The 24,531-nt window shown below is 37.7% G+C and overlaps 1 protein-coding gene across 6 annotated transcripts in view; it reads left to right on the top strand.

Moving 5' to 3' along the window:
* Window positions 1-24,531, top strand: part of APP (amyloid beta precursor protein) — a 274,034-nt gene that overhangs the window by 110,428 nt on the left and 139,075 nt on the right. For all 6 annotated transcript variants that reach the window (XM_068546942.1, XM_068546941.1, XM_068546940.1 and 3 more), the window contains exons 4-5: window positions 1,514-1,626; window positions 3,706-3,899. In XM_068546942.1, coding sequence (XP_068403043.1) covers window positions 1,514-1,626; window positions 3,706-3,899 — 307 coding nt within the window. The remainder of the gene's footprint in view (window positions 1-1,513; window positions 1,627-3,705; window positions 3,900-24,531) is intronic.

The raw sequence follows: 24,531 nt of genomic DNA, 5'->3' as shown, positions 1-24,531 counted from the left end.
AGTTCACCTGAAAATCAAACTTGAGCACATCATTCTTGTTTAAAATATCCTTTGGCCTATATGTTGCATCCAAAATGGCATCTAAAACCTTAAACTCTAAAACTGGAGTCCACCATATTTCTCCAGTCTTATTTATTTCTGGACATTTTTTCCCACTTACCATGTGTTCCAGCCACAGTGAACTTCTGCCTCTTCTACAGATATGCTTTGTCCTTTATTCTTTCTTTGCACAGAAGGTTTCCTTTTGCCATCCTTCCAACCATCCATCCATCCAATATGGTCATGTTTGCCAGCACTGGACCATGGATTGGGAACAGGATGTTAAACAGGATAGATACTGTCCTTACATCGTGCAACTTCCCATTCGTTTCCTACACGTCACACTCCTGCTCATCCATTTAGACTCACCTCTAATGTTATTTCTATTTTGAGGTCTTTCCCAGGGCACCCAAGCAGATATGTTCACTATGTTGGCCCATCACTTTATCTCTATTACAGCATTTAACTTCTTCATTCATCAAGACATTTATTGCCTACTGTGTGCAGAATCTATGCTGAAAGCTGGGGATACTCTAGTGAACAAAGCAAATAAAAATTAAGCCCACAGCTTATACATTGTGTTGTAATTATCCAACTTTCACCCTTAGGAGAATGTGAATTCTTATAGGACTTTATGTATCAATAATATCTTTATATCTGAAGTACCAGCAATGCTAAAAAGAGTTTGCATGATACACAATTTAAAAAATATATATATAGCAAAAGTCTAAGGAGTTTTCATAATTTAATTGAATTAAACTCTCTGTGTATGTGTATATATGAGTATTGTATATAAACATATAATACACATATGTGTATTTGCTTCAGATATTTTTTTAAGAAGTAACATTGTATAGATCTAGTTGAATTTCTCTGTTTTCCTCTGTGATTCCATACACTTGAAAAGTAACCATTACTTTAATTAAATTTCTTGATAATCAAAAACTTAAAATAAAAACACTAAGCATATATTAAAAATAATAATAATACACATATGTGTATATGTAGATTTTGTTTGTTTAGGAAGTAGAAAAATGCTAAATTTTCTATTAGTTTACAAAGAGATTAAAATGTCCAAGAAAGAGGAGTGGACAATTATTTATTTTGATTCTTCTCAATGATTGCCTAGGCAGTGTCAATCTGTCATTTTTTAATCCTTGTTGCAATTGAATGGCAATTTTTTGTATGATTAATTTGCAGTCAGAGATTCATACTAGTTAAGTTAAAATTTCACTTAAGACACGTAGGAAGTATTTTAACCGTCAAGGTAATGTGGCAAGGAACTTGGCTGGTTAAGGAAGCGGGACTCAACATTCTAAAGGTACTAGCCTTTCCTGGATTGATTACTTCATCATTCTAAAAGCTGTATAACCTCTCTGAAGTTCTTTCAGCCCATCTTTCCTTGTTACTGTCACTGGGATAAGACCCTTGGGATGCAGATGGGATGACATGAAGCTGTTTTCCTTTCTTGCAGTGGGTGAGTTTGTAAGCGATGCCCTCCTCGTTCCCGACAAGTGCAAATTCTTACACCAGGAGAGGATGGATGTTTGTGAAACCCACCTTCACTGGCACACCGTTGCCAAAGAGGTACCAACCCATTCATTCTTTCTACTTTTAAAGTGAAGACTTCCTAGGAACTATGCACAGTGACATTTTAGAGGGTATTTGGAGGCAACAGTGGTGTTGATAAATATGTTTTTTTAATTATTATTGTTAAAAATAAAAGACTTCATGAATATTTTAAGAGGATATCTTGAGGCAACAGCTGTGTTGATAAATAAGTTATTATTATTTAAAAAACCATCCAGGAGTACTTTATATTTAGTTAGATTTATTATGTCTATGCCATGTTTTATAATTTAGAAACTACAATTTTATACTCCCTATAAACCTTAAAATATACCTTTAAAATTTTTTTTAATTTATCTCTTGTTTTCTTTTGTCATATACCAAGTTTTTATAATTTAACCTTTTTCTCTATTATCTGTTGGGGAATACAGTGGTAGAACAATAGCTTGTCCTGTACCAACCTGAAAGCTACAGTTAGAAAGCTCAGTTTCTAAGTTGTGCCACCCAATTTTGTGTTCACCATGCCATGCTACCACCTTCACTGATCCATAGGAGATGAGTCTATGGCACCAGTTCTAAGCTTTGCTAACCCCTGCTTTTGACAAAGCTGATAAGAGACATAAAAAAATTAGCATAAAATGTCACTTTTTTTTGGGGGGGTGCCGTGCCACATGGCTGGTGGGATTTTAATTCCCCCACCAGGAATCAAACCCGGGCCCTCAGCAGTGGAAGTGCAGAGTCCTAACCACTGGACCGCCAGGGAATTCCCCAAATGTCACTTTTTGATATTACTACCTTCAAAACTGCTTTGTCCCTTTGATATATTATGAGGTTTTTCTAGTAAATTTTGTATAGTTTTTTTGTAATGCGATCAGTCTCCTAGAATTAGCCTACTTTATCTAGCTCAGTGGTTCTCGAATGGGGTCAGTTTTACTCCACGTCCCTTCCCAGAAACATGAGCCAATGTCTGGAGACATTATTGCCTTAAGGGGTGGTACTACTGGCATTGGTGGCCAGAGGCCAGAGCTTCTGCTAAACATTCTTCAGTGAACAGGACAGCTTTTCCTCTCCCCTTGCCCTGAAGAATGATCTGGTCCAAAATGTCAATGATACTGAGGTTGAGAAACCCTGATCTATCTTCATTTAAACATTGCGTCATAGCCTTAATGCTATTAGGCAGAAAACACCACTTAAGATTCAGCATTAATTTTACCTTTTTTAAAATAATATGTTTTAATTTACTGGCAAATGACATTGTCTTTATATAAAAATGTTTAAGAGCAGATATTAAGAAAACAAACTAGGTAATTTAAAGCCCAGTACCCATCTGATAACCTCATTTTTCGTTTCTTCTTGAGTTAAAAAAAATTTTTTTTTCGTTGCTAAGAAACAAAATGACTCTAATTCCTATGAGGTCAAAATACACTCTGTAAAATTTCATTGTTTACCTATGTGTGTTGAATTATCCTCTGTCACCGCTGGATGCTTTCAAAGCTTTATGTTAATCTAAATGTGTGGGAATTTAGCAAATCCCAGGAAAGCAAAAGGATATTGAAGGAGAAATCTCTACTGACTTTAAGTTCTGATTCATAGCAGAGGATAATTTCTTCTCTTCCCAGGATTGTTATTTTGGAAGTGAGCCAAGAGAGTTAGAATTTCTAGAATATGATAGGTCTGAGTGAGAGAGGCTTCCATACATAAGGGAGGTAGAAGTGAGTTGGGGGGATATATGTGAAGCTATCACTACTTCCTGATATGCTAGTGAAGCCAGAAAGCACTGATTCTCTGATAACTATCCACAGTGCAGCCTCTTCTACATCTTAGCTCCCAATTAGTTTCTATTCCTATTTTTTAATTAATTTCTATAGTATAACAACATATCCTTATTAAATAAGTAACAAAGTTAAAAATTAAGGGTACCAAAAAAGCCTGTGCTAAAGAAACTCTGTTGTAAATCCCCTCAAAAAGCAAATGATTCTTTCCATTGTGAAATTGGTTCTTGATCTACTGGGCCTGTGTGTTGTCATAATTGGGATTTTCTTACAATGAAGCACATCTATTCCAGTACTCTCACTGTTTTCTCCTTACCTTTTGTAGACCTGTAGTGAGAAGAGTACCAACTTGCATGAGTATGGCATGCTGCTGCCCTGTGGAATTGACAAGTTCAGAGGGGTGGAGTTTGTTTGTTGCCCACTGGCTGACGAAAGTGACAGTATTGACTCAGCAGACGCAGAGGAGGATGACTCGGACGTCTGGTGGGGTGGAGCAGATACAGACTATGCAGATGGGAGGTAAGGTGGCCTTTATGTTTGGTCTTTTGTAGGTGCCAGAACATCTAGCATATAGTTTTGTTTTTTCTATAAATCTGTCTTTCTGTTTCTCATTTAAATAATCTCTGCCCACTCCTATCAGATTTCGGTTTTATGGAAAAAAATCTAACCATGAGGTTCTGTTCTGGTTATGGCCTACCATTTAATTTTAGTATAATTGATCAGCCATCACTGAGTTAATTTTAACTATTTTATTTTAATCTCAAGAGTTGGGATCAAAATTCCACTGATATTATAATAGGTCGCTGGCAGTACTACAGAGAATTGAGATCTGGGTGAGGGACATGGCATTTTGTTTTGGTCTGTAATTTAGAAATTTGCAGGGGAGATTTAGGGATCATTTCATCACTCATTAGCTAAATCTGAATTTTTGTTAAGAAAGGTTTGGTTTTGTTTCTGTTATCGTGGGGTTTTGTTTTTTGTTTTTGTGTTTTGTCAACTTTTCCTATATAAATGAACTCAGAGGCAAACTTAAACATTTGCTAAAGTTCTTTAACTGGGAGGGACCTTCAAGATGGCAGAGGAGTAAGATGTGGAGATCACCTTCCTCCCCACAAATACATCAGAAATACATCTACATGTGGAACAACTCCTAGAGAACACCTACTGAATGCTGGCAGAAGACCTCAGACCTCCCAAAAGGCAAGAAACTCCCCACGTACCTGGGTAGGTCAAAAGAAAAAAGAAAAAACAGAGACAAAAGAATAGGGACAGGACCTGCACCTCGGGGAGGGAGCTGTGAAGGAGGAAAAGTTTCCACACACTAGGAAGCCCCTTCACTGGTGGAGACGGGGGGTGGGTGGTGGGGAAGCTTCAGAGCCACGGAGGAGAGCGCAGCAACAGGGGTGCGGAGGGCAAAGCGGAGAGATTCCCGCACAGAGGATCGGTGCCAACCAGCACTCACCAGCCAGAGACGCTTGTCTGCCCAGGCGCCTGGGCAGGTGGGAGCTGGGAGCTGAGGCTCGGGCTTCGGAGGTCAGATCCCAGGGAGAGGACTGGGGTTGGCTGCGTGAACACACCCTGAAGGGGGAAAGTGTGCCACAGCTAGCCGGGAGGGAGCCCAGGAAAAAGTCTGGAACTGCCTAAGAGGCAAAAGAGCATTGTTTCGGGGTGCGCGAGGAGAGGGGATTCAGAGCACCGCCTAAACGAGCTCCACAGACGGGTGCAAGCCGCAGCTATCAGTGCGGACACCAGAAACGGGCATGAGACGCTAAGGCTGCTACTGCAGCCACCAAGAAGCCTGTGTGCAAGCACAGGTCACTCTCCACAGCTCCCCTCCTGGGAGCCTGTGCAGCCCACCACTGCCAGGGTCCCATGATCCAGGGACAACTTCTCCAGGAGAATACACGGCGTGCCTCAGGCTGGTGCAACGTCACGCCAGCCTCTGCCACTGCAGGCTTGCCCCGCATTCCGTACCCCTCCCTCCCCCTGGCCTGAGTGAGCCAGACCCACTAATCTGCTCCTGTAACCCCATCCTGTCTGGGCGGAGAACAGACGCCCTCAGATGACCTACACGCAGAGGCAGGGCCAAATCCAAAGCTGAACCCCAGGAGCTGTGTGAACAAAGAAGTCAAAGGGAAATTTCTCCCAGCAGCCTCAGGAGCAGCGGATTAAATCTCCACAATCAAATTGATGTACCCTGCATCTGCAGAATACCTGAATAGACAACGAATCATCCCAAAACTGAGGCAGTGGACTTTGGGAGCAACTGTAGACTTGGGGTTTACTTTCTGCATCTGATTTGTTTCTGGTTTTATGTTTATCTTAGTTTAGTATTTAGAGTTCATTATCACTGGTAGATTTGTCTATTGATTTGGTTGCCCTCTTCCTTTTTATTTTATATATATATATTTTTTTTCCTTTTTCTCTTTTTGCGAGCATGTATGTGTATGCTTTTTTGTATGATTTTGTCTGTATACCTTTGCTTTTACCATTTGTCCTAGGATTCTGTCTGTCCGTTTTCTTTTTTTTTTTTTTTTTTAAGTATAATTTTTAGCCATTGTTATCACTGGCAGATTTGTTTCTTACTTTGGTTGCTCTCTTCTTTCTTACCTGTTTTTTTAATATTAATAATTTTTTTTATTTTTTATTTTAAGAACTTTATTTACTTTATTTTACTTTTTTCTCTCTTTCGTATTCTTTTTTCTCCCTTTTCTTCTGAGCCATGTGACTGACAGGGTCTTGGTGCTCTGGCTGGGTGTCAGGCCTCAGCCTCTGAGGTGGGAGAGGCGAGTTCAGGACATTGGTCCACCAGAGACCTCCTGGCTGCACATAATATCAAACAGTGAAACCTCTCTCAGATATCTCCATCTCAGTGCAAAGACCCAGCTCCACTCAATGACCAGCAAGCTACAGTGCTCAACACGCTATGGCAAACAACTAGCAAGACAGAACACAACCCCACCCATTAGCAGAGAGGCTGCCTAAAATCATAATAAGGTCACATACACCCTAAAACATACCACCGGACACCATTCTGCCTGCCAGAAAGACACTATCCAGCCTCATCCACCAGAACACAGGCACCAGTCCCCTCCACCAGAAAGACAACACAACCCAATGAATCAACCTTACACACTGGGGGCAGACACCAAAAACAACGGGAACTACGAACCTGCAGTCTGCAAAAAGGAGACCCCGAACACAGTAAGTTAAGCAAAATGAGAAGACTGAGAAATACACAGCAGATGAAGGAGCAAGGTAAAAATCCACAAGACCAAAACATGAAGAGGAAATAGGCAGCCTACCTGAAAGAGAATTCAGAGTAATGATAGTAAATATGATCCAAAATCTTGGAAATAGAATGGAGAAAATACAAGAAACATTTAACAAGGACCTAGAAGAACTAAAGACCAAACGAACAATCATGAACAACACAATAAATGTACTTAAAAATTCTCTAGAAGGAATCAATCGCAGAAAAACTGAGACAGAAAACGGATAAGTGACCTGGAGATAAAATAGTGGAAATAACTACTGCAGAGCAGAATAAAGAAAAAAGAATGAAAAGAGTTGAGGACAGTCTCAGAGACCTCTGGGACAACATTAAATGCACCAACATTCAAATTATAGGTGTCCCAGAAGAAGAGAAAAAGAAAGGGACTGAGAAAATACTTGAAGAGATTATAGTTGAAAACTTCTCTAATATGGGAAAGGAAATAGTCAATCAAGTCCAGGAAGTGCAGAGATTCCCATACAGGATAAATCCAAGGAGAAACACACCAAGACACATATTAATCAAACTATCAAAAATTAAATACAAAGAAAAAATATTAAAAGCAGCAAGGGAAAAGCAACAAATAACATACAAGGGAATCCCCATAAGGTTAACAGCTGATCTTTCAGCAGAAACTCTGCAAGCTAGAAGGGAGTGGCAGGACATATTTAAAGTAATGAAAGTAAAGTAATTTAAAGTAATGAAAGTAATTTACACCTAGGAGTAAACGTACCTAAGGGTACAAAATACCCGTATGCAGAAAACTATAAGACACTCATGAAGGAAATTACAAATGATACAAACAGAGGGAGAGTTATACCATGTTCTTGGATTGGAAGAATCAACATTGCGAGAATGACTCTACTACCCAAAGCAATCTACTGATTCAATGCAAGCCCTATCAAACTACCAATGGAGTTTTTCAGAGAACTAGAACAAAAAATTTCAAAATTTGTATGGAAACACAAATGACCCTGAATAGCCAAAGCAATCTTGAGAAAGAGAAACAGAGCTGGAGGAATCAGACTCCCTTACTTCAGACTATACTATAAAGCTACAGTAATCAGGACAGTATGGTACTGGCACAAACACAGAAATATAGATCAATGGACCAGGATAGAAAGCCTAGAGATTAACCCACGCATGTATGGCCACCTTATTTTTGATAAAGGAGGCAAGAATATACAATGGAGAAAAGACAGCCTCTTCAATAAATCGTGCTGGGAAAACTGGACAGCTATGTGTAAAAGAATGAAAGTAGAACACTCCCTAACACCATACACAAAAATAAACTCAAAATGGATTAAAGGCCTAAATGTAAGGCAAGACACTATAAAACTCTTAGAGGAAAACATAGGCAGAGCACTCTATGACCTAAATCACAGCAAGACCCTTTTTGACCCACCTCCTAGAGAAATGGAAAGAAAAACAAAAATAAACAAATGGGACCTAATGAAACTTAAAAGCTTTTGCACAGGAAAGGAAACCATAAATAAGATGAAAAGACAACCCTCAGAATGGGAGAAAATATTTGCAAATGAAGCAACTGACAAAGGATTAATCTCCACAATTTACAAACAGCTCACGCTGCTCAATACCAAAAAAACAAACAGCCCAATCCAAAAATGGGCAGAAGACCTAAATAGACATTTCTTCAAAGAAGATATACAGATTGCCAACAAACACGTGAAAGCATGCTCAGCATCACTAATCATTAGATAAATGCAAATCAAAACTACAATGAGGTATCACCTCACACTGGTCACAATGGCCTACATCAAAATATTTACAAACACTAAATGCTGGAGAGGGTGTGGAGAAAAGGGGACCCTCTTGCACTGTTGGTGGGAATGTAAACTGATACAGCCACTATGGAGGACAGTATGGAGGTTCCTTAAAAAACTAGAAATAGAACTACCATACGAACCAGCAATCCCACTACTGGGCATATACCCTGAGAAAACCATAATTCAAAAACTCATGTACCACAGTGTTCATTGCAGCTCTATTTACAATAGCCAAGACATGGAAGCAACCTAAGTGTCCATCGACAGATGAATGGATAAAGAAGATGTGGCACATATATACAATGGAATATTACTCAGCCATAAAAAGAAACAAAATTGAGTTATTTGTAATGAGGTGGATGGACCTAGAGTCTGTCATACAGAGTGAAGTAAGTCAGAAAGAGAAAAACAAATACCATATGCTCACACAAATATATATGGAATCAAAAAAAAATGGTTCTGGATAACCTAGGGACAAGACAGGAATAAAGACGCAGTTGTAGAGAATGCACTTGAGGACACGGGGAGGGGGAAAGTTAAGCTGGGACGAAGTGAGAGAGTGGCATGGACATATATACACGACCAAATATAAAATAGATAGCTAGTGGGAAGCAGCCACACAGCACAGGTGCTTTGTGTCCACCTAGAGGGGTGGGATATGAGGGTGGGAGGTAGACACAAGAGGGAGGAGATATGGGGATATATGTGTATATATATATAGCTGATTCACTTTGTTATAAAGCAGAAACTATCACACCATTGTAAAGCAATTATACTCCAATAAAGATGTTAAAAAAAAAGTTCTTTGTCTGGTTTTGTGATTTTTAAGACATATATTTTCACCTCTTTTTCTTTGGAATCTTAATCCCATAACTTATAGATGCTTTTTTTAAATTAAGGGCAAACATTTATATTCAGATCATAAAATTATAAAATCAGCAACTTTTGGTTAGAAAGGCCATCTGGTTCAGCCATCAGTTTCATCCTATCTCATCCCCCAAAGGTGATGATGACATATCACTTCACCTTTTCCTTCAGTATTTTCTCAGATGTTCCCTAGTTTTACAGATTTCCAAATAAAACATTAAATATGAATTGTAAGACATAATAATTGATATAAAGTTTTCTGATTTTTATATAGTCAGGCACAGATTTTTTAGTAACATTTTGTAGAATTTAAAAAATAATTTTACAGAAGTACAATCTATTTTACAAATATATAAGAATCTATGTACACGGAGGTACCCTAGTTGTCATTTCTTATCAGTTAATAATGCAGGCTTCTCTGGTGGCTCTTGCCCAATTTTATCATGACTCTCTTATTGTTTGTTAAGCTCTTTTGTGTTTCCTCTTTACGCGGTTTAGAAAAATTGAGTTTAATGTAGCAAACATAAAGCTAAACAAACAAATTCTAAAGATGGGGAGAAAGAAATAAGGGATAAGTTAACTGTATACTTACAATATTTCTTTATTTATTTATTTATTTTTTTATGGCTGTGTTGGGTCTTCGTTTCTGTGCAAGGGCTTTCTCTAGTTGCGGCAAGCGGGGGCCACTCTTCATCGCGGTGCGCGGGCCTCTCACCATCGCGGCCTCTCTTGTTGCGGAGCGCAGGCTCAGTAATTGTGGCTCACGGGCCCAGTTGCTCCGTGGCATGTGGTATCTTCCCAGACCAGGGCTCGAACCCACGTCCCCTCCATTGGCAGGCGGGCTCTCAACCACTGCGCCACCATGGAAGCCCTCTTTATGTTTCTAAGAGATGAAAGTTAAATAGTATAAATTCTTCTTCTCCCGTGGCAGGAAGCATCAGTGAGAGCAGGACTGGCCAGTGGGAAATCTTCTGAGCATTGCATTCTGGGCCATGGCTGGTCCCCTCACCTGTGTTCCCCGTGCCAGGTGTAGAAATGTCCATTGGTTTAGGATTAATTGCCACTTTGTCTAAAAGTTGGAGTTGCTTACTTCTTATTATTTTTATAGCTTTTTCATATTATTCCTCAGTCATATCTGGATTTGAAAGTTTAAGGGTGACTTCTTGAAGTGATTCTTGTCTTGTCACCGGGGCTCTTACTATATGATGCCAATGCAATCAGTATTAAAAAGGAAATTTGAGGTTGTTCAGCCATTTTCTTTATTCCGGTCTGTTGGATACTTGATCACTTGTTACTGAATTGACTCCGTACTTAGTAAACAACCCAAATAATGGTGAGTAAACCAAGAAAGCTCCATGACTGCTGTTAAAATCATATGGAGCTAGCTGTGTACTTGTAACCCCGTATCAAGGTTAGTGACCCGCCATTCATGATCATTTATATACGAGGGACTTTTATAATTAAAAATGGGTATTTGTGTTTTACCTGAGAGTGACAGACTTTTGTCAGGCCCTCCTCCGCAATTAACATATCTTTTGTGTCTTGTAAAACCTACTTTTTATTGGGAATAGATTTCAATGTGTCTTGATCTTTTCCTCCTACACTCCTTCCAACTTACTGACCTACTTGAAAGCATTACTAACATCATATCTTATGAAATCGTTCTCAGTGGCCCTTTCTTTTCCTACACCCTGTCTCACCATTCCTGGAAAGACACCCACAGGGCTTCCCGTTCTGGCCTCAAGTCCCTCATTTATTTATTACCATCAGTCAGTAACTGTACCTTCTTTTATACCCATCTCTCTGGTTATGCGACTACTATATGCCTTCTTTGTTACAATCACCAAACTGTAGGACACTAGTATACTGTTCTTTAACACTTTTTTTTCTTTTAATTTATTGCATTACCTATTACTCGGGCAACTACACAATTTGTTATCCAAACCAAATTTGACACCAGGACCACAGTCTTAACTAAAGGACTTAGACAAAACCAGGTCATATGGTCACCTTGCCTATTTCTGTTTTCAGTTATATCACTGTTCAAATTGACATTCAGTTGAAACGTAGCTGGCTTTTCCTAGTCACCTTCATTTATGTGCCATTTCTGCTGTCTGCAACAGTCATCCCTTGAACTCTGTCATCACTAAGAAATGCTGCACCTACAGGGTTTCCAGATTCGACAGTATTCTCTAAATTTGATCTTCTGATCTTAGACCTACAACACTAATTATGTCCTACAGATTTCACCCTTCCCTCATAATAATTATCTCCCCAATTCAGGCTTTTAGTCCATTGTCCTCTTTCTTTTTTTGGTTCTTTCTGACCAGGATGGACCCAATGGATAACCGTTTTTACATATTCATTTGAATATCCTGGACTTATTGATACCCTTCACATTTTCTAAAGATATTTTCATCAGTCCTCCATATTTGGGAAAAATTAATTTCTCCCTTTAACTGCTTCTTAGTTTTCTAAGGTTGATGCATCATGTCATATAACCCCACCAGTTAATTCCATTTCTTATTCATGCTGTAACATCAGCTGGGATCTTAATGTTACTAGATACACCGAATTATCACTATTTGATGACCTATCACCTTCCACAAAGCAATTGATCCAAGCCAACTCCATCCTCCTTGGTTCCTAGCATCACTCTCCTTCATGCTCCTCAAATGACCCCTTCACAGTCATCGGTCATCCATTGTGAATTTCTGCATCGTGGTACCTGCGATTGGGTAGGTGCTTGGTACATGTTTGTTGAATAAATTAATGAATTTTCTCCTCTACCTCAACATCTCTTTTTACCTTCCTCCATCTCTTGGTTCCCCATCGTCCCTTTTATGATTATGTTACATCTGCATACTTGATCACCTCCACCTCCTGTCTTGGATTTTTTTAAATTTATTCAAGATTATTTTTTAGAGTAATTTTAGGTTTACAGCAAAATTAAACAGAAGGTACGGAGATTTCCCATATACCCCCTGCCCCCACACGTGCATAGCCTCCGCCATCGTCAATATCGCCACCAGAGTGATACATGTGTTAACAATCAGTGAACCTGCATTGACCCATCATTATCACCCAAAGTCCATAGTTCACTTTAGGGTTCACTTCTGTTATTGTACAAATGGGTTTGGACAAATGTGTGATGACCTGCATCTATCATTCTAAGTGTCATACAGAGTATTTTCACTAAAAGTCCTCTGTGTTCCACCTATTCATTTCTCCCAACCTCCCAAACCCTGGCAACCACTGATTTTTTTATTGTCTTCATAGTGTAACCTTTTCCAGAATATCATATAGTTGAAATTGTACAGTATGTAGCCCTTTCTTGTTGTGTTCTTCCACTTACTAATAAGCATTTAAGGTTCCTCCATGTCTTTTCATGGCTTGATAGCTCATTTCTTTTTAGTGAGGAGTAATATTCCATTGTCTGGGTCTGCACAGTTTTTATCCATTCACCTACTGAAGGACACCTTTGTTGCTTCCAAGTTTTGGTGATTATGAGTAAACATCTGTGTGCAGGTTTTTGTGTGACTCTAAGTTTTCAACTCCTTTGGGTAAATATTAAGGACCTCAGTTGCTGGATCACATGGTAAGAGTCTCTTTAGTTTTATAAGAAACCAACAAACTGTCTAACATGTGGCTGTACCATTCTGCCTTCCCACCAACAATGAATGAGAGCTTCTGTTGCTTCACATCCTTGCCAGCATTTGCTGTCATCAGTGTGCTGGATTTTGGCCATTCTAATAGGTGTGTAGTGATATCTCATTGTTTTAATTTGCATTTCCCTGGTGATATATGATGTGGAGTATCTTTTCATATGTTTATTTGCCATCCACATAGCCATTCTTTTATTTTCAGTCTCCCTTTTCATTTGCTCCTTCACCTCTACCTGCAACCGTGCTGTTTTCCTGAACTGCCACTTCCTGAGTTCAGACCATCATTTACCTCCTACTAGACTAACTTCCCTGATTACTCCTTACTACATCAATGCCTTATTTTCTTCTGTTACCCTTGTACTTTCCTGTGTTCTTATAGGACCTTGACTTCTTTTCCCATCCCTTGGAATTCATTCTTCTTGCCCCACAAGCCTTTGTTTTCTCTTTTCCCAGGAATATTCCATGCCTTAGTAATGTTTCTATTCTGCATTTTCAATCCTATTGACACTTGCTGGGAAACAGTGATGGTTCCTGCTGTCTATAGAAAAGTCTAAATTCCCCAGAAGGGCATTTAGGACTCTTATTACTTGGCTCCAGCCTGCATTTTAGCCTTACACTAAAATTTGGGGGTTTCATTTGCCTTAAATGAAACCCCCAAACCTTGGCCATTTCTTTCTCTGAGGTTTTGTTTTCACTTCTCTGCCCCTTTTGAAAGTGTATTTCTTTTTTGTCAAATGGTGTTAACGTATCAGAAAGACATTTGTCAATTCTAAGTTGCTACATCTTATCAGGACGTGTAAAATCCTATGTATTTTTTTTTTAATAGGCAGTGTATTAGAGTTACTGCTAGATAGCTTTGACTTTTTTTTTTTTTTTTTGGCTGCGTTGGATCTTCGTTGCTGCATGCGGGCTTTCTCTAGTTGCGGCGAGCGGGGGCTACTCGTCATTGCGGTGCGTGAGCTTCTTATTGCAGTAGCTTCTCTTGTTGCGGAGCACAGGCTCTAGGCACGTGGGCTTCAGTAGTTGTGGCACTCGGGCTCAGTAGTTGTGGCTCGCGGGCTCTAGAGCGCAGGCTCAGTAGTTGTGGTTCATGGGCTTAGTTGCTCCGCTGCATGTGGGATCTTCCCAGACCAGGGCTTGAACCCGTGTCCCCTGCATTGACCAGGGCTTGAACCCGTGTCCACTGTGCCACCAGGGAAGCCCAAATCCTATGTATTTTTTAATGCTCCCCCAAAAAGATGCCTCCTTTACAAGTCTTCTCTGACTTCCCCTTGAAATACTCTTTCTTCTCCTACCCTTGCTCTTCCTTTGTATTCTTTTATTTATACTGCGATATCGCTTCCAATTAATTGTCATCATTTCTCCTTTTATCTGCTAGAATTCAAACTGCAGATTATGTACCAGATATATTTTGCACATTGGTCTTTAAGAAATATTGGCCAAATTGAATTGTTTATTTTTTTTAATTTTTCATAGCTTTTGGTAATGATTTTGTGGTCCATAAATGGATGTTACAGAATCTCTTGTGTTTTAGCTCAGATCTATCCCATAGAAATATAATATGAGCCACATAATGTACTTTTTACACTTTCTAATAGCCACTGTCAAAATAGTAAAAAGAAACTGGTGAATTAATTTTAATAACATTTTATTTAATCCAATATATTCAAAATATTATTTCAACATGTAACCAATATGAAATAGTTATCTATGAGATACTTCACAATCTTTTTCGTTTGTTTCTTTCATACAGGGTCCTCAAAGTTAGCACATATTTTACACCTACAGACCACCTCATTGTCATTTGTCACATTTCATGTGCTCGGTAGTCACATGTAGCTAGTGGTATTGGTCATTTGGTCATTGTAGCTCTAGATACTTAAAATTTCTAATCACTCTTTATTTTCTATTCAGACGAAAGGTTTATACACCCAGTAATACATTCTAAGGTTGAACTAGGAATTTTTATTTTTTTTGTAACTTGATTTTTTAAGATTCAAAGACATACAGAGTGCCAACAGGCACATGAAAAGATACTCAACATTGATAATTATCAGAGAAGTGCAAATCAAAACTACAATAACGTATCACCTCACACCAGTCAGAATGGCCATCATTAAAAAGTCTACAAATAATAAGTGCTGGAGAGAGTGTGGATCAAAGAAAACCCTCCTACACTGTTGGTTGGAATGTAAACTGGTGTAGCCACTATGGAAAACAGTATGGAGGTTCCTTTAAAAACTAAAAATAAAACTACCATACGATCCAGCAGTCCCACTCCTGGGCATATATCCCGAGAAAACTCTTAATTTGAAAAGATACATGCACCCCAGTGTTCACTGAAGCGCTATTTACAATAGCCAAGACATGGAAGCAACCTAAATGACCACCAACAGATGAATGGTTAAAGAAGATGTGGTGTGTGTGTGTGTGTATATATATCCACATATATATATGTGGATATATATATACACATACATATATACACACAATAGAATTTTACTCAGTTATAAAAAAGAATGAAATAATGCCATTTGCAGCAACATGGGTGGACCCAGAGATTATCATACTAAGTGGACTAAGTTAGATAGAGAATGACAGATATCATATGATATCACTTACATGTGGAATCTAAAATATGTTACAAATAAACTTATTTACAAAACAGAAACAGACTCACAGACATAGAAAACAAACTTATGGTTACCAAAGGGGAAAGGGGAGAGAGGGATAAATTGGGATTAGCAAATACAAACAACTGTGTATAAAATATCAATAGATAAACAACAAGGTCCTACTGTACAGCACAGGGAATGATATTCAATATCTTGTAATAATGGAAAAGAATATGAAAAAGAATATACATATGTATAACTGAATCACTTTGCTGTACACTAGAAACTAACAACATTGTAAATCAACTATATTTCAGTTTTCAAAATAAAAATTTTTAAAAAAAGAAAGATAAATTAGAACTGGAAAAAAAAGTAAAAGAATTGTTTTGAACTTAATGTAATTAGGATATCAGGTCACTTGCATCACTTCATTTTGGAACGTGTTTTTCTGTTAGCCCTGCGGGCATGTATGCCTTCTTTCTCATCTGGCAAAGCCAGTTGGCAGAGCGAGAGAGGTATTGCATCACTGACCCACACACAAGCTGGGCTCCTGCCGCTGGTGGTTGCCTGGTTCCAGGAGCAAGCCTGCCTTGTGACACTGGAAATGCAGAATCAGAGTAAGAATTTGACACATCCTGCTTGGGAGGTCCTTAGGGGACACTGTATGACACTTCTTGAAGAGGGGAAAAGAAAGGGGAACTCTGCTCCTCCAAAATGAAATTTGATCCACAGCTTAATGCACTTTGTTGGTTGGTAGGTAATGAGATTTCTTTTGGAAGGAGATGAGTGTTTTCCTACTGGTAATGAGGCATTTATAGAAACATTCTTTATAGGATGAGCTCTGTTTTATGACCTCATTGAAAAAAAGGTAAGTCTTTTAAAAGCTTGAGTAGAAACAAATCAGTCACTGTTCCCAAGATTTGTAACTCAGTATTTATTTCTCCGGTATTGTAGTGATTAAGTTTTCAGGCCACCTCAAAATACCTAGTTATGTGATCAGTAATGCAGCTTACTTATGTTACTTATGTTAATAGTATACAGATTCCAGCCACCTTGGGTAAGAATTTTTCCGTGGGAAAATTTATTGGAAAACTAACATGTAAAGACCAGTCACATATCCAGTCTAACGTTGGGAATGAGGGCCTGGAGGGTGAGTTCTCCCCCACCTGGAACTGCAAAATCTGACTGAAACCACATAATCCACAGAGGATGATGAATTTGTAGTGCAAATGACTTAAAGGAAGACCCTCTAATTCTTTTATAACAGCACATTGCCTCTAGGGAGTATGTCCTTAGATTTTTTTTCAAAACAATCTCTAAGGATACAGTTTCTTGTTTTTAGAGTTGCAGGCATTAGTGAGAATGTGCTGACAGGTAACCTGATATATCTTCCTGGATAATTAGATGATATATTTTTCTTTTTCCTTTTAATTAAAAAAAAAAGTCATTAAGATAGATCCAGATGAGTGATTGCTTGTGACCACATCTCACCATGCCCTTCTTTAAGGCTGTATTTTGTAGCTCAGGAGAGCTTTCTTTAGTTGATGAAGGTTTCCTCAGTAGTGTGTGCACGTGTGTGTGTACATGCAGGTGTGTGCACATGGGAACATGTAATACCTTACGATGCTCACTGAGCCCAGTCAGCTGAATCAGTTCTGGTGATTGCCTTGCCCTGCACTGTACTTGAAAAGCCAGTCCACCATCATTGACTCTCTGGGTACAGTGGGCCCTTTTTATTATTATAGTTTTTATATTTTTAAATTACTTTACAGATGATTTACAAAAACAAGAATAAAGGGATGGTGAGCAATAACTTAATTTAGAAATTTTAATAAGAATTAATATAGTAAATATCTTAATTTAAATTAAAATTTAAATACAGTTAAGCCAGGGACTTCCCTGGCAGTCCAGTGGTTAAGACTTCACCTTCCAATGCAGGGGGTGCGGGTTCGATCCCTGGTCAGGGAGCTAAGATCCCACATGCCTCGTGGCCAGAAAAACCAAAACATAAAACAGAAGCAATATTGTAACAAATTCAATAAAGACTTTAAAAATGGTCCACATCAAACTAAATAAATAAATAAATACAGTTAAGCCAGGTTTTTATTTCATCTTTTCCTGGTTTTGAAGGTAAGGATTTCTGAAACGGACAGTATCCTTTGAATAAAACTAGCAGCTAATCATCTGCCATGCATGAACCCAAACTGTAACCGTCTTACAAATACTGATTCCAGGTTCAAATACATCTCTGTTCAGTTCTAGCCTCGTACTTCTTGGTCGTTTTCTTGCACTTGCATTTTCCCTTGATAATTGTAAAAAAAAAAATCAATACTTCAAAAACTTTAAGAGCTCATAATTTTGTTGAAGAGAAAACAACTATCTTCTATCCATAATTGCAAAGTATTTTCAAGTTTGGATTTATAAACACCCATGAGAATCATTAATCCAGTCCTTTTTTTATTCACTTTACATTTGTTCTTTACTTCTCATTGCTTTTTAGATACTCCTGCATTTGGTATTTGTCTACTTCTAAAGTATATCAAAAATATTCTGTTGCACAAACATCATAAAATTTGTTGCACATATATCACAAAGGAGGAAATACTGTCACACATGTATTTAGCAATTTTAGCAATAGTTTCTGCTTTTGTTGCAAAATACTGAGTGATGTCATCCAATGACTAACTGGATGAGAATACCATATTTTCTTTTTGTTCTTAGAAATGCATTGCTCACTTTGCAGTTCTCGAGCTTGAGAAAATTCATCTAGGACATCATCATCTGAAGACTCATGGTCTGAGGTTTTGCTTATGTGATCAATTTTAGTCATCTTCTGATTTGTTTAATAATTGTGAAATATCTCCTGTCAATTTTCTCCTATTTGCTAATGTGGGAAATGAAAGTTTTTGATTTTCACTTGTATTCGGGGAATGTCTCTAGACTTATTTTATTCCTTCTTGAAAGATGATGCAGTATTTGGGGAACACAGTAATAAAACTGACAATTCACCTCTTGCATCATCCTTCTAGGCAATTCCTTCATTCTTTTATTTTCATATTGTTTGGTCTTCCTTAACACAGTGGGAAATAATTAGTGAGTAATGATGAAATAATTCTTGGGATGATAAAAATAAGAAAATTACAGGAAAAAAAGTCTTAAGCATCAAAAAAAATTCCAGTTGAGTGATATGGTAATTACAAGATAGAATGAGTTTTATTCCATTTGAAAAAAGTATTTTAAGAAAAAATATCTTAAGAAAGTGTAAAAGTTAGAATTATTGACCCTTAGAAGTAGATACAACTGCCCAAAATGAAACTTAAAACGTAAAATTGTGTCCAGTGGACCCTGGTGGTATTCCAAGGGTCATCAGGAGTTTACATTTATTATGAGACCTGTGTGACTTTATTAAACACTTGACCTAATTTTCTACAAGCTAGGTACTCAACAAATATTTGAGTTGAATTAAATTGACATTCGGGTTAAACGCATACACAGACATAATTGGTATCTCAAGGTTAAGGTAATGGGGCTTTAAAACAAAAGCTACCAAGGAATATCATTGCAGACATGCAAGAATTAAGTGGAATTGCATCAGGAGTCTCTAAAGCTAGAAATATTGGGGAAAAAAATACTAGGGCCTTTAGGAACATTTATTACAACCGCTTAGCACCCTTACTGTAGTTACTAATAGGATATCTTTCCATTGCTTCAAAAAGTAAAATAAAATAGAATAAAATGAAATTAAATTGGAGTTGTAAATGAAGGTAAGATTCATCTTTATTTGAACTTTTGGATAAAAGTCCATTCTTAAAGTGACTTTCTTATTTGAACCAGCAAGCATTTATTGTTCCCTAGTGTCAAATTGGAGCTCTTTATTAAAAACATGAGTAGGCAAAAATTTCAGGAAGTACAAGTTATGGTCATGAGACCATCTCACCTCCCTTAGCTGTTGGCAAGCATTGTGTGATTTTAAAAATGAGTAAACAAACATTGGTTTAGAGCAATGGTTGTCAACTGGGGGCAATTTTGATGCCCAAGGAACCTTTGGAAATATCTGCGGACAGTTTTAATTGTCTCAGTTAGGGGGGTGGATGTTCCTGGCATTTGGTGGGTAGAGACCAGAGATACTGCTCAGCCTCCCAAATACACAGGACAGCCCCACAGCAAAGAAATGTTCGTAGAGCTGAGGCTGAGAAACTGGTTTAGAGGTTTCTTTAGTATGGGAAAGCTAGGGATATTATTCTTTTAAAAAACAAAAGAACACAACTTCCATTCCAAGCTTTTGCTTCACCCTGATCTCCTATGGACAGAAAAGCAAACACCCCAGGAGTCTGCCTCTTGAATGCAGCTTTTGTGCACATGGGCATATTTGAGATCAAAATAAACCTTTCAGACATAACTGCATCCAGAGCTTAAAATGTGCTCAAATACAGTGGATGTATTAAGTCTTCTTATTTGCACTCAGTTATTTCATTAATTCTAATCATTATGTCAATTATTTTTTTCCTTTTATTAGTATCACTACTGTCCATTTTGACTACACTAATATCAGCATACTTTCTGGGACAAAATGATCATGTTTTGAAATATTTGATGTATTTAGAGTCCTGGAAAACTATCTCCACTTAAAATATTTTCCCTTACATCTAATTAGAAAAATGTTTAAAGTATGATAATTTTTCAAAAGGAGTTGCGTCAAGGAAAATCACCTATAATTTGACCTTATTGTAAGTTTTATGTTTCTATTTATTCTTGTTTTTATTTAGTTCTGTTTGAAGTATAAATTTTTCATTTTTAAAATAATATTTTTAAGTATTTTAAAATACATTTATAATTTTCACATTTACCCCCTTAATTATGTATATTCCTTCAAAATTTATTCATCCATATCTTGATTGTCAGACTTTTTTTTGCTTCCTTTTTTTACGTTATAGAAGCCAAGCTTTTGAATTCCTTAATGTGTCTAGATTTTCCTCCCATATTATATAATATTATAATTGCTTTAAAGTACTTTTCCAAAAATAGGACAACTGGGTTAAAAGATATGAATGTTTTGACAGGACTTAAAGTTTTATGCCCATTTACAGTGAGATACGGACAGCAGGTGGATTTATTTTGTCATTGCATACTTACCAGTACTGGATTTTCACTGTTATTAATAACATGTTCCTTCCACATACTGTCAAGTTTTCAGGCTTTTCTAGACTATGAGTGTCATGAGGGCATGGACTAAATTTTATTGCCTTCTTATATCCTTGTCTGTGGGCAAGTAGTAATAATCGTAATAGATATTATGTAATCTTGCTATGTGCAAACCAGTGTTCTGAACACCTAGCATATATTAACCTGTCTAATATTCACCGCTTTTTAATATCTGTTAGTTTCTTGTAGAATGATTTAATGAATGTTATTTGGGCTTTTCCAAAACTAGGAATAGATTTGTGCTGATTCATCTATTCTGGAGGATTTACATTTTTTTTTCTTCTGCCAAATAAACATTACAGGTATTTCAGGTGTAAAATTCAACAGAACCCTTCTGTTGATTCTCATTCCATTGATTCCACATTAATGAAATATCATTAATAATCTGCACTTTTGTCATTCAACTAAATTTCTTCCATTCTACCTTGAGCACATATAAATTATAATTTTAAGAATGATTAATTTATTCACTTTTGATTAAAAAAGTTTCAGACTAATAAATAATTTTGATTGAATAATTCATACTTGAGAGAAGTTAAAAATGTTTGATGTTTACTGATAGTATAGGGTACACTGGTTCCATGTTTAATCTGCCCTAGTTTCGAGCCTTCCATGGGGGAAGCGGGGGCTGGGAGTATGTATAGTCTCAAGCTTTAGATTGGTTTAATATTTACAATGGGAAATGTGAAAAAATATATATACGTTGTGTCACACGCCTAGAAAAAGGCCAGAACCTGCAGAGGGCTAACCTAGGATACCTAAAATAAGCGAGCTATTTCTCTTCAAGTTCTTGGCTTTTATTTATTTGTTTACGGGGGGGCGGGGGGAGGAAGGGTGAGATTAATGGAGGGACAGAGAATTTATAGACTCTACTTCTAGGTTAGTAGAGATCTCTTCAATCTGATTCCTTTTAAAAGGAGAAGCATCTTATTTCTATGTAAAATGTTCCACAGAGATATGTCTATTTTATAAAGAATGGGATTGTTACGAACAGAGAGAAATATACATTAAAATTACATCCCCCTTTGGTCAATAGCTAGGCCATTGTAATGTTGTTATTGATGTTTTCAGTTGATTTGGTCACATTATTAGAATCAAATAAGGTAGAGATGGAGCTGATAATACAGCTTGTGAGCCCATCATGTTAAAACTGACTATTTATGGAGGGGGAAATGATAGTCCAGTAACCCCAACCCTAGGTAACGTGTCAAAGTATAAAACATAATGACGGTAAGCTTACTTTGAATTGAGGGCAGTTGTGTCCATGGCTTCATTTGAAGCTGTTAATGGAGTTCTAGTGTAAATAACAGGAATATGATTTCATGGTGTCTTGATCTATCTTTCCTGTAAGAATATGTGGCACATGAAATATGTTGACCTAGCCACAAGTATTGGGAGCGTTTTATTGTACCCGCTACATGAGCACGATTATGAGATTTTTTAAAAATCCATTTATTAAGCCCTCTAGGGACTTGAGACTCACTCACCTTTGCTCCAGAAGCAGAGAGAATTGCTAATAACACTGGGTACAGACCATTTCCAGTCATTTCCCAGAAACTTGAGCAGAGACCGACACAAGCTGATGCTCAACATAAGGGATAAAGTATTGATCGTGGGCACTATTGCAGTCAGCATAAAAAGCTCTTATTAAGGCTTGATTTGTGGGTGGCACAGTGCTAGGTATAGTTGAAAGTCAGTTTAACTATGGTCTGTGTACTCCAAGAACTTTTCTCAGAAAATAATCACCCGATGGTAGCATGGAGGGTACATTTCACAAACATGTTATTTGTGGTTTGTGAAAGCTTGTCATTGAATCATGGAGTAAGTTATGCCCATGTTGTCTTCCAGTTACCTTGGGATGCGGAAACATTCATAGCCTTACCTGATCTCAGGCTGTTGTGAGAATGTGTCTGCTAGTGGATCAGTACTTTCTCTGTCTTTAAAATTGGTTCTGAGAAAGAGAGGAAGAGAGAGAGGGGGAGAGAGAGGCTTAATTTGGCTTTATATCTTATTTGGATGTCTAGAGTTAAAATTCTTTGAATATATAATCTTTCAGCTGCTTTTCTGCCTTGCATTTTGAGAAGGTGGTAGTAAGTGCTGACAGGGGGAAAAAACTAACAACTTTGGAAGAGGGTCACAAAGTGAATCATGCAAATGATACGTTACAGCCTTAAATCTTTGCCAGTGGATGAGTCAAGAAAGACTAGATTTGATGAAACAGTTTGTGGCTTTGAGAAATGACTGTCACAGTGATGGGCTGGCAGCATCTAGCACTGTTTGAGGCTGTAACTGTATCACTGAGTCTTGTACTGAAATATGGGAACTAATTTGAAAATGATGAATAGGAGAGAAGCAGAAGCTTGCATTTTCTCTTGAGGGAACTGGCTGCCAGCTCTGAGGTCTTACTAAAAATGCTGAATTTCTGTATTGAATAATCTTGGACCGCATGTATGTCAAAAAGAAAAACAAAACCCTTTAATAACCTTAACCAGATTATAGATGTGTGGCCAGACCAGTGGGGTTTGTTTTGGTTTCTAAGCAGGTGATGGCTGGAAGAGAAGATGCCTTTGAAGTTCAGGGTTGGGTAGCTGCCATCCCAGCTACATCTGGCAGTGATCACCATGCTTACTGGGACCTAATGGCGCAAGCTGCCCCAGTAACCAGATATCACTGAATGAGAAGTGCTGGAGAATGATCCATTTGTAAAAGTTATTTGGATAGTTGGATTATTCGGTGCTGAGAATTTTATGCCTTTGAGGCATGGACGGTCTCTCTTTATCCTCCCAATGTGTTTTTTTTAATTTTTAAAAAAATTTTTTATATTTTTATACAAGTTTTAAAGGTTACTTTCCATTTACAGTTATTACAAAATATTGGCTATATTCCTTGTATTGTACCATACATCCTTGCACCTATCTTACACTCAATAGTTGGTGCCTCTCACTCCCCCAGCCCTATATTTCCCCTCCCCGCTTCCCTCTCTCCACTGGTAACCAGTAGTCTGTTCTCTATATCTGTGAGTCTGCTTCCTTTTTCCTGTTGTATTTTTTAGATTCTCATGTCATACAGTATTTGTTTTTATCTGTCTGACTTATTTCACTTAGCATAATGCCCTCCAAGTCCATCCATACTGCTGCAGATGGCAAATTTTGTTCTTTTTATGGCTTAGTAGTATTCCATTGTTTGTGCGTGTGTATGTGTGTGTGTGTATACACATATATATCACATCTTCTTTATCCATTCACTGTTGATGGACACTTAGGTTGCTCCCATATCTTGGCAATTGTAAATAACGCTACTATGAACATTGGGGTAAGTGTATCCTTTTGAATTGGTAATCAAAACACTATGGTACTGGCACAGAAATAGACACATAGATCAATGGAACAGGATAAAGAGCCCAGAAATAAACCCACACACTTATGGTCAAGTAATCTACAACAAAGAAGGCAAGAATACACCATGGAAAAAAGATAGTCTTTTTAATAAATGGCGCTGGGAAAACTGGATAGCTACATGTCAAAGAATGAAATTAGAACATTCTCTACCACCATTTACAAAAATAAACTCAAAATGGATTATAGACCTAAATGTAAGACTGGATACTATAAAACTCCTAGAGGTAAACATAGGCGGAACACTCTTTGACATAAATCACAGCAATATTTTTTTGGATCCATCTCCTAAAGCAAAAAATAAAAGCAAAAATAAACAAATGGGACCTAATTAAACTTAAAGGAA

This window comes from Eschrichtius robustus, chromosome 6 (genome assembly GCF_028021215.1).
Source record: "Eschrichtius robustus isolate mEscRob2 chromosome 6, mEscRob2.pri, whole genome shotgun sequence".
Lineage (NCBI taxonomy): Eukaryota > Metazoa > Chordata > Mammalia > Artiodactyla > Eschrichtiidae > Eschrichtius > Eschrichtius robustus.
Note: the sequence above shows the minus strand (reverse complement) of the source record. Positions and strands in the feature narration are given on the sequence as shown.